At 33.3% G+C, this 12,089-nt stretch overlaps 1 protein-coding gene across 1 annotated transcript in view; it reads right to left on the bottom strand.

Moving 5' to 3' along the window:
* Positions 1–12,089, bottom strand: part of LOC135222792 (microtubule-actin cross-linking factor 1-like) — a 293,750-nt gene that overhangs the window by 38,403 nt on the left and 243,258 nt on the right. Inside the window, 6 exon segments of the mRNA XM_064261077.1 lie at positions 754–871; positions 1,011–1,240; positions 1,699–1,816; positions 2,290–2,470; positions 3,212–3,367; positions 3,629–3,697. Of these exon segments, the coding sequence (XP_064117147.1) occupies positions 754–871; positions 1,011–1,240; positions 1,699–1,816; positions 2,290–2,470; positions 3,212–3,367; positions 3,629–3,697 (872 nt within the window).

The following is a 12,089-nucleotide window of genomic DNA, read 5'->3' as shown; positions in this document are numbered from 1 at the left end:
CATTGGTTAGATCTACTGTAATTATTCTGAAACTCTACTAAGGCTTAATAAGCATGGTAGGCTACACTCAGGCTTGGCAAACACTACAGGTTAATATGTTAGCCACCAACTTTCTCTCACAGCTTCATATCACTATTATCATCAATGATTAAGGTCACAATCCAGAGTGTATGCAAGTACTATGCTTCACTTCAAACAAGACAATGTTTCCAAACTTATTGTCTGATCCCTCAACATTAATACTGTCAATTTCGATTCCTTATGAAATCATGTGGCTCTAGAATCACTATTTAAATGAATAAGTAAATCACTTCAATATGCAATCATCCCATCACCTGCTGACCATCTTCATTACCCTCTACTAATCAAACAATGTCAAGTACTGTATACAATCAAAATACAATGAAAATAGCAATGTAGAATCATACACACTCCAAAATACATTTAAATTTATGTCAGAAAATATTCATAACTCAAAATTAGACTTAGATTTTACGGTGGATACCAACAGAATCTGATTCAAAATGCAGTGCACTTCAAGAATTATCATGAGATCACCATTCACCACTTAAAAACCTCAGTTATTAATTTCTTTAAGGAACTTCCACTTCACTCGCATCCAACCTCAGTGTTGTATACATCAACAACACTGATGAAAAACAATCATACAGCAAAACCTATCAATTCTTCTAACAAAGAAAGGTTTAATTTGGGTTCAAGATAGAAAGCTGGACAATTAAAATGTTCACTCACCTCTGCATGGGTCATTTTTGACAAGGAACTCATCAAGAGCCACCCAGCCACCTCCTACACGAACCATAACAGTTGAGCGTAGGATGCGAACCAGACGAAGCTTTTGACTGTCTCCAAACTGTAATGTGTTAACAAAGACATAATTACAATTCACATAATTGAAATAATGCCGCTGCTATAAATGTGAAGCCTGCAAGAAATGTTCAGACATATAAAATAAAGCAAAGATCAAAAATACAATGGAAATAAAAACCTACTCTGTATTTTCCTTCTCCCACTTGGTGAACACGGAATTTCTGACGGCAAGTACACTTGGCAACTTGTTTCTGAACTTCATCATCTATTCTCTCAGCATCAGTCAAAGGCCCTTTACGTTCCCAGTCAGGCCTTAATGCAGCAATAAATTCTTGATAATCAATATAACCATCCCTATTGCGGTCAAATATATCTGCAACTGTTCCCATTTCCAGACGACTTGTTGGGAATTCTGCAGAAATAAATAATATTGATAGTTTTCACTTCAAAAACAAAAAAAGCAAGAAGAAATGTAAAAATGATGAATGCACTTCAAATCCCCATGAAACACATCCATCATGCTGGGCTACAAAATTCTTGTAAGCTGTAAATTTACACCCTCTTGTACATTTTTGTCAGAATCATAGATCTATTACTTTGGACACATACTTATTAATAATTTCTTAACCATTCAGAAACTGCAGACTATTTACTTATTTAATAAATTTACTTTAACACTAGAGAGAAAACTTGCATAGAATAAACATTCCTAATGATACATGAATATTATATTGTAGTACCTTGCTTTAGCTAACTTATCTACTTTCACAACTAAGAAAAGGATATGATTTAAAAATTCTTAAAACAAATTCCACAATAGTACGTACTATTCAATATCTCAAGAAAACAAAATACTCATCTCTGTCATACTTGTTTTGAGGATGCCATCAATGAAATCATCGCGAGGTACAGCTCCATCATTGTCAGAGTCCATCTTTCGGAACAGATCTGTCACACGAGACTTCTTGTGGTTCATGAACTTCATAAACTGTAAAGCAAAAGCAACAATTTAAACACTGGTTATAAAAACAAATACTATTGTACATTAAAATATACAACATGTACACTACTGTATATAAAGTACAGTGGACCCCCAGTATTCGCGTTCTCCAGATTCGCGGACTCGCACATTCGCGGATTCTCAGGAACGTTTCCCCGCATTATTCACGGAAAATTTGCATATTCGTGGTATTTTTCTATGAGAAATATCCAAAAATTCCTGGGTTTTTTTATCAATTTCATCACAGAATGTACTTTTTGTGATAAAACTATTAAAAAAACCAAGTGTGAAAATTTTTAGTGGGTTTTTCTTGAGTTTTAACTAACAAAATAGGCTGTTTTCAGCATTTTTATAGGGGTTCCAACTATTCTAATTATTAACGTGTGTGTGTGTGTCTGGTACGCATCCCCCACGAATACGAGGTGACCACTGTATTTACTTTTTAAAAAACGTATGCCTACCCTCTTGCGCCATTCTTCCCATGAGAAGTTTTTAAGCTTCTCAAGCTCCTGCAGATAGTTCAGCTTGTCATACAAACGGCGCATACGTTCCCATGCCATGAAGCCAACATGCTGCCACTTTTCCCACAAAGCACGGGCTTGTGGGTTTTTGATTTGCGGCTCATCTCGTACACTAGCTTTGCTGTAAAATTGGAGACCAAAATAATTAAAATTTTGTAAGCATAAAATTTAGTTCCCTTACTAACACAACCAGAAGTTTCATGATTTGACTTCTGAGTCTGCATCATCACAACAAAACTTATAATAAAACATAATGTAATTTGAAATATTTGCCATTCTGCATCATGCGATTTCTTTCAAATGGCTTCCACGAGCAAATGCTGTCATACCAAAAAATGTATATGAAAGCTGCCGGTTAGTTGAAAAATGCCATTCAGGCAGAAAGCTGAAAGAAAATAGGAGAGATTAACAATAAGATAGAGCATACAGGTCTTTGTAAATACAAAAAACACTACCAATTTAACGGGGTAACTAGAGTATTCCCTACAGCATATGTAAGAAAATAACAACAGTCTACAGTCATCATTTGAATGTTACTGCTATCAAGTAACATACAATTATGACAATTTCATTACTGTATACGTAAGTTCTAATGCTGGATTTTAGTTACCCAGCCTATGATACCTAACACAAATTGGGTCCTAGATTAAGATCATTCAAACTAAGATATGGTTAGTATCAGTGCAGTAAATAGACTGAAGTTGGTTTCTTGAAATAAAATACAGTAGCTGACAGAGGAAATGAAATACAGTGCGTTAAAGAGAACAAAAAGAAAGAATACAATCTAGTGCTATGCACAGTATGCAAGTGGTTAACATGAAGAAATGATAAAAGGTTTGGCAGCAGTCATGTTGCTGCTAACCTGCTTCTCCTTCTCCCTCCATCAGCAGGGCTACCACCATTGGTGCCAGCAGCAGCAGCTGTAGGTGCTGGCGTAGATGTAGCAAAGCGTAAATGAGATAAAGGCCATTCTCTTTCATGATCAGCTCCAGGGGATGTCTCACGAGGTGGTGTCGTTCTAATGGCAATGTTCAATATCAAGTCCAAAGTACTAAATAAGCTTATCTTTTGTAATACATATTATAGACAACTTATAATACTAAAAGAAATACATTTAGTAATTTTGACAGAACAGGAAAACAGAACTTAAAATATTTCATGACCAACATCATTCACATTAAATCATATACTGTAATATACATAATGTAAAGCAGTTTCAATCAGACTTCAAACCCCAAAAGTCAACATTAAGCCTCCTATTGGGACTGAAATGTAGTACCTGGCTCCAAACATCCATGGACGTGGATATTCACGAGTAGGTGTAATCTCACGTGCTGGTGATGTGCGGCTAAAGAAAACAAATCAAAATATTCAGTCTATTTACAATGCTTACTCAACATGATAATATACTACATTTAAGTTTTTTAAACACCCAGACTATTCAAAATGATGATAAGAATTTAATGTTTCAATAAAACTGGAACATTTGTAACTTATGTAAATTTTCTTATCAATCATTTACTAAACTGAATATCCAGTGTAAACAGCAGTCATATTATTTCTAGCAAATGAAAAGTGTACAGGTGTATATATACAAACCCGTTAATTTGCTTCATCCACTAGTTATACATCACTAAATTAATAACACTGTTTGCTGAACATCCCTCACATCAGATCAACAATTGGAAAAATTCCAAAATCTATTAAACATAATGTATAAAATCAAACATACAATAAAGTACCAGCAATGAAGTCTACAGTTTTGCTTATATGTATTCTGTACCTAACATAAAATAAATTTACAATGAAATCAGTGAACAAATTAAAAATTTGTCTGATCTATAAACAATGATAAATTCATTAACACAAAAATGCATCAAAACTCATTTTAAATCTAAAAAAATTGTGGCAGATAAAAGAATATGACTAAAAAATGCATAAAAAAGTACATTATCAAATTCCAAATACACACAAAATTATGTACTTGAAAATTATATTTTGGACATTAACATAAAATAATTTTAGGTTTTATTGTTCTCTCCACTCTATAAAGGGACATGATCATGTGGGATACTAAACAAGTAGCCATTAGTCAAGTAAAAAAAGGGACCAATTCTATTAGTCAAAACTACTAGTGCATCTCAATCCTTTTGATATGATGAATTCCATATTCTAACACTAAGCTTTATTTGTTTTGATTTGTTACCTTTATCTAACTTAAGGTCTTGTAATTGTTGCAGCTTTGGCTGCTTTATTTGCTCCAATGCCTACATGGGCAGGAGAACAACATTTTTGCCTTGTTCTTTTAAATTGTGAAGTGGAAATTTAACTAAATGTGAATGAGTAGTTTTTATCCAGCATATCTATCAGTATTTCAGTATATTCAAAGGCAAAAATCAAAATCAGGGCAAAATAACCCAAAATATACCGAACGAATAGTTTCAGTGCAATTATGATTATCCAAAAAAAATAAATGTCTAGTTACTTGCCCTAAGTAAAAGCAATTTTGGTAAGCCTGTTTGCTACAACACTGTTTAAGAGAGATAATTTACCAGTAATTTATTACCATGAAAATGGCCTGTCCAGTGATTTCACATTTTTAGTTTGTCATTAAAACTAAATATTACTACTAACATACTTTAAAAGAGCACAATTCTGTCAGCAAACTCGCAAACAATGATTCTGCTGATGACATAACTTTGAATTACACTAAGTATATGAAACTGACTGTTTCATACATAATAACAATACCAGGAGAAAATCTGCTATCAAAGTAGTGGTGGAATAGTGTCGTATAAGATACCTTGCATGTTGCCAACTACAGAGGTAGTTCCATTTCTCTTTGTAGGTATTTGAAACTTTGCAAGGTCTGTTAATGTTTAGAATTTTATAAAAAAAAAAAATAACCTACTTCCTAGTCATTGCTGCAACATTCCAGGCTCCTAAGGATTCCCCAAAAAGCACTACTGATGCATAAAAAATAAAGGTATGGTACCGAATGAAAGCTAATGCAAATGCGAACAAACACAGACCTTGTTAACTAGTTAATGATGCACAAAACATAAATTACTAATACTACTGTACACAACCCAACACCAATAATTGTGAAAACACTACTCAGATGGAACTACTACAGTAGTATTTCCATTGCTGAAAAATGAAGTGTTGTTTTCTAAATAATGTATGATTTTGCTTACAAGCAGTTACATAAGAGGCTTATTACCAAGTATGCACTGCCCAAGTGGAAAAACTACAAGAACAACTGAAACTGATGAAAATACAACGAGATTAGGGTGAAGAAAACAGGAATGGATAATAAGCTCTGTAATCATGCAGAGAAAACATTCTGGGAAAAGCTACTTACTTATCTGTTAATGGCAAATAATGAGAATAAAGAGGGCCACGGTTTTCAGGTGGCACAAATGCAGGAGGCTACAGCTCTTCTTGAATATGTGAAATAAAAGACTGCGCATCTGCACATTCAAAGACCATGAGCAAGTGATATAAATAATTGATGGGTTTATCTCACATAAGCAAGAAGAGCTGTAGCCTTCTGCATTTGATTTGTGCCACCTGAAACCTGAAGCCCTCTTTATTCTCTTTTTTGACAGCATACCATTAACAGATAAGTAAGCAGCTTTTCTCAGAATGTTTTCTTGCTGCATGATTAGAGCTTATTATCCATTCCTGTTTTCTTCACCATATTTCACCCTAATTTTGTTCTATTTCATGTTTTTTTAGCTGTAGTTTTTTCACTTGGGCAATACATACTTGGTAAAAAGCCTCTTATGTAACTGCTTGTATGCAAAATCATACATTTTTCAGAAACAACACTTTGTTTTGCAACAATGGAAGTACTGTAGTTCCCATACGACTGTAGTGTTTTCACAATTATTGGTGGTGGGTTGTGTACAGTATTAGTAATTTATGTTTTGTGCATCATTAACTAGTTAACAAGGTCTGTGCATGTTCTAGTTTGCATTAGCTTTCATTAGGCAACCCATTTATCTTTTTATTTGTCATCAGCACTTTTTTGAGGAATCCTAAGAAGCATGGAATGTTGCAGCAATGACTAGGAAATAGGTTTTTTTTTTTTTTTTTTTTTTTTTTTACAAACTTCTAAGCATTACCAGACCTTGCAAAGTTTCAAATATCTACGAAGAGAAATGGAACTACCTCTGTAGCTGGCGACATGCAAGGTATCTTAAACCACTTTTACTACCACTTAGATAGCAGATTTTCTCCTGTTATTATTTTTATGTATGTAACAGTCAGTTTCTGTCAGTGCTATAGGTCATCCCAATCACAACTGTTGAGCTTCAGGAGTATACATGTGTTCATCAGAGAAAAAGAATACCTGTACTATACCTTTCAAGTCTCCAAAATTATTTTATTTCTGGCTGAGAAGCTCTTAAAACATAAAATGAAATTTTTAGCTTTAAAATAAGGCAAAGTGATTAAGCTCTCTCTGGAAGAGTCTTACATACTAGAACTATGCAACAGATTCCTAAAAAAAGTCTCGCAAGCATTCAGGACCGTTTCACAATAGTACACAATGCCTAACATATTCCTTCTCTTCCTTCTGTCATCAGTAATAAGATAACCTCCTACGACTGTATAGAATACGCTGTCTTCCCGGTACGTACTAGCATTTGTATCTTGGTTATGACTAGGTAAGTATTTTTATATAGTATTATTCTGGGTAAGGTGATGCCTTCACCAACACAAATCCCTTGTTTTACATTTATTAGAAGTTTGTTTTTATTCATTCAACCCTTGCAGGTCAACTAACCTAGGTTCCTTGACAATCATTGTCCCTAGGAGCTCTCTATATAACATCAAGTAGCAATCAGCTTTGTATGTCCTTCAGCAACTCAGATCCTCCTCCTTAACGACAATCTTTTAAATAACAACCCATCACTCATATAATGTACTTTCTCCTAGCCCAACCCATCTTGCAGAATCATTTCTGGACAAAAAAGTGAGGCAGATCACTCATGGTGCAAGACATTCCTGGTGGCCCATGGAGAGAAATGCTGTTCTTCTGTCTGTTACACAAAAAACTGCAGAATGTCTAGACATTTATAAGACAAAAATGCTGGCTTGTAAGGAAAAATTTGTTTTACTAAATTCAATTTGTAACCACCAGGAATCATATACTGTACATATGACTAATGTTAGAAATAAGTAACAACCTCACTCCTGATTGACATGTACAATGCAACCAAATACACAACAAAATACTTCACACAGCCTAAGCGCTTAACCTTACCGCCATTAATTGTCCTGCAATCAATTGTACAAAAAACCCATGGCCATAGTACTGCATTCCATCAATTTTTACTTCAAAATACAGTGTTTACCAGATTTCTTATATTCTTCTATGCAAGGAGACTGCAACATCTTTACAACATATTCATTAAAAGATTACTAGTTACATTAAATAACAAACCTCTGCTCAAGATAGTCTTGACAAATTACAGGACCTATGTATAAAAAAATGGTTATCAGATAGTACATAACAAATGAGATATGCATATTCTTAATACTCTTCAAAAAAATGTAATTAAAAAAGAGTGATGCAGACAACTGTAACAAAACAAGAAACAGTAGTGCACTGCCACCACAACAAAAAGCAATAACAATATAAGCAATAACCTGTCCTTAAAAATCTGTCTAAAAGCAAAATAACCTGACAAGCAAGCAACAAAAATAATTATGTATCTTAATCATTTACATTTCTTCCAAACTTCCCATTGAATTATTCTTCAAATTATTTTTGTCATTTCATCAGGAAGCTTAACCATTCACATAGTTTTTCATTTAGCTGAATACTGAAATGCAGGGGAAAAAATCCTTAAACTTTATACTCTATTTGATGCTTTGCGCATTACAGCTCCTCACACTTAACATATTAACTGGACCACTGAACTCCTTCCAATGATGCAAAAGCCCTCAAACTTTTGGTGAATTCTAAGTTTGCTAATATTAATTTACTGAAGTACATGCATAAACTTTAATGCATAACTAAACTTGAAGGATCAAGATGAATTTTCTAATATATATTTAAAAAATAGTTTTACTATGAATACGTTGTAATTTTATAAATAAGTCTGAGCACGTGTGTAAAACTATATATTTCATCAGGATTTATTGTATAGTAAAATTACTTATTTATGTATTTGGAGCAAGCAATGTACGGTAATTCTATTTCCTAATGAATATAAAAGCAAAATGAAAAACATTTCCTCTACAATATAATTAAAGTAGTGACTGAAAATATTAATATAAACTAAAGAGAAAGATATAGCCTCCACTGAAAATAACCAATTAAACAAAATGAAAAATCAGTCCTAAAAAAAGGCAAATAAAAATAAAGTAATGGAAGTCATGCGAGTCATTACTTCAGCAGTATTTATTACAATCTTTGTTGTGTGATGAAACAATTAAACGGGAATTGGTTAATTTGGATCCTTAAAACAAGAATATATCCCTTCTTTAAAGAATAACTACACATCAGTTAGCAATGGTTGGCTCTTCTTAGGAGACACAGCAATAGGCCATCAAGATAAGTGACTACTATTTTGGCCTTTGAAATGGCCACACTTATTTGACAAGTGGGATTTGGGTCTTGGGTAGTTGGTGGATCTCACTAGCTCATTTCTGACAACTTTACTCTCTCAGATCATAAGAAACTTAATAGTCGGGTGCCACAGTCTATAGAACTAAGAGGGAGTTTTCTTTTCAAGTGCTGGAATTAGAATGTAACTACAAAACAGAACAGTAATCTCTCCTTAGTTCAAGGTAAAGGAAGTTGTTTCTAGATTAATAGCAGCTTGTCTACTTCATGTAAATGGAAACATTAACAGCCACAATTCCCAAAAATGTTCATGTCAGGCATTTCATAATTGTCTGCTGATTTTCAATGTATACAGTTGCCAATTGGTGATAAAGGATCAACAGACACTAAAATTCTGGATAGTATTATGTTGTCTGCTTTCAAACGGACAATCCATGTCAGGTGTTTCATAATTTTTCAATTAGTTAAATAGTAAACGATTTTTGTAACTAAGGTAGTTAGTCCCTGGTTTATGGCGGGGTTCTGTACCTAATGGCATGTTATATGTAAACCCAAGAAACGCTGTAAACTGGAACATCATAATAATAATGGGAATAAATGGGAATTTGGAGCCTTACAGCCCCATAAACCGAGACCATCGTAACTCAGGGACTGCCTTACTTGAGTCAAGATGCAAAATGTTTTAATTATTAATACTACATACATCAATCACTAGCCAGTGCTAGTCAGACATGCACTAGATAAGTTGGCTAAGACATATTTTGGGAGCTTAAAGCAACGGGAAGGTTAACACACACTCGATACATCCATTTATACTTCTTGGAAAATGACAGCCTTAATTGATTTCTTTTGAGAACACCAGAGATTTGGTGTATGACAGCTTTCAACTAAGTTTTAGTCCATGACAAAAATGAAAGATTTGGTCTTCTGATATTATCCTAGTCTGTTATGTACATACATTTTAAGTCCATTTTTTTCTTATTTCTTTATACTACATATATTTCTATCCTCTGTCAGATGCCAAAAGTATTTTGATTTTAGTTGTAACACTGTCATATCGAAGTAAATATTGTCTGTTGCTCTTTGTAATACATGCTATTAAAATTTAGTCAAATTCATTAATCTAGTCTAATCTAACTACATTTACCCTTCAACCCATTAACAATTAAGTCAGTTACTAATCCAGTTTCATTATTTTGTAAATAATTCTTTTCTTAGAATCCCACTCTCCTTATATCTAATTTAAAAATAGTATTTACGTCTTTTACACTATTAGTTCGATTCTCTGTTGGCATTCAATGCAGTCTAGAAGGAACACATGATGTAGAACTCATAGATGAGATTTTTGGATCTATGTGCCAGCTGTTCCAAGATAAATTTGTAAATTATTTGCAGCTAATATTTTCAGGAAATCATGTGAGGTTTCCAATATAAAATACTTAAATTGACAACATTTTTACCAGAGAGATTGATGTATCTTTGCATATACGTATAATGTAATCTATACTGCATTTATTGCATTTCACACGTTTTCTCACACTACCTTATCATTATGAAAAATGTGCCCCTGTGAATGAAAGTCATTGTAAACATTTGACATGAGTTTCTTGGAGAACTATATGATCATTTTTTAGGAAAAATTTTAGGTTATTTTTCTTTAGTTATAAGAAATCATAGCAAACACCATGCAAACTTCCTTTTAGTTGATATGTATTAACTCATAATTAAAATTTAATTTTCATCATCAGTAATTTGGTATATGAAATATGGAAAATTTATCTGTTCATCTACCGGAGATTAAATACCAAAATTTTTCCTTGCGTGGATTGGAGATTTTAAAGTACTCTTATATGTTCAGGTACTCCTCATTTAACGATGTACTCATTTTACAAAAACTCGGAGTCACGATGACAATATAAAGAGAAAAATCATAAAATGAAAATGAAAACATTGCCAATGGTGGCCAAGAGAAAGGCTTTTCAGTCAATAATTTAGCCTACCAAAACAATAAATAAGGCTTTAATATACTTTGTAAAGAAAAGCTATACAGTTGAACCTTTTAAGGTGGCATTTTATGGTCTGGGAACTCCATTGGTTGGCTTGATTCTGCCGCCATTAGTTCGTTTCGCGACTGAACAGGTGGCGCCACGTTTGTTTACAACTTCAAGACAGCAAAAACCATGCCATATCTCCTTTGTTTTAGTGAGAATAATTCTTAGTAATGAAAAGAAAACGTGTGAAGTCCAATATGTTTTTTATATTAACTTGAAAATAAATATATTTTTTTAAATATTCCACTTGAGAATTCTCTACCAAGTCAATCCTTTTAATCAAAATAATAAGGCATTTAGCACTCTTAGTATGCTTGAAAGACTTACATGTAATACAGTTTGCTATTTTTTTTATACAACTGTGTATTTAAATATGTATTCGATATGTCACCCATGAGATCAGATGATACTAGAAGTAAGAAGTGCAAGCATAAATCTTGATCAATGCTAGATGCTTATCCCATTAGCGAATAGTTTAGCGTTCACTTTCCTCAATAGATGTGTTGTGCTTTGTTTACGTTTTGATGGCAACATTCAAATGCCCTGTGATCGCTGGAATTCATTAATTATTTTTTTCATCTCATTACCTTCTACAATAAAAATAAATGATGAAGAAACTAACAACGATAATTATGAAACACCAAATTGAGAATATGAAAAGTCACTGCTAAATAATATGCAGATTCTGAGAAAAGTTTAGTACTGTATTGCCTTAGTAATGTATTGACTTACTAGTAGGCTAACTCAGTAATGTAGGCTAAATGTGTTAAATAAAGTACACTATTTTACAGAAAATTATACATTATGAAGCTATAAAATGAAGTTATAATATATGAGCAATAAAATGATAAAAAGCACTGTCAGAACTTTGCCACGTAGTAGGCTATGCCGTAAACTAGTTCTGTGTATAATACATGACTGAAAATTAACGCTATTAGTCGAAATAAAGAGAATAACGCGTTTAACGATGTGGTCGCTGGAACGGAAACCCTTCATTAAACGAGGCGTACCTGTATTTAACTGGGATTGCTTTTTTTTCAGTATTCCATGGTATTTAAGATTTTTACGTCATGTAGCATCTATAGTGGAAGGGGAGAATTCTATGGTAG

This window comes from Macrobrachium nipponense, chromosome 8 (genome assembly GCF_015104395.2).
Source record: "Macrobrachium nipponense isolate FS-2020 chromosome 8, ASM1510439v2, whole genome shotgun sequence".
Taxonomy (NCBI): domain Eukaryota; kingdom Metazoa; phylum Arthropoda; class Malacostraca; order Decapoda; family Palaemonidae; genus Macrobrachium; species Macrobrachium nipponense.
The sequence above is the reverse complement of the archived record's forward strand: the minus strand, read 5'-3'. Positions and strand labels throughout refer to the sequence as shown.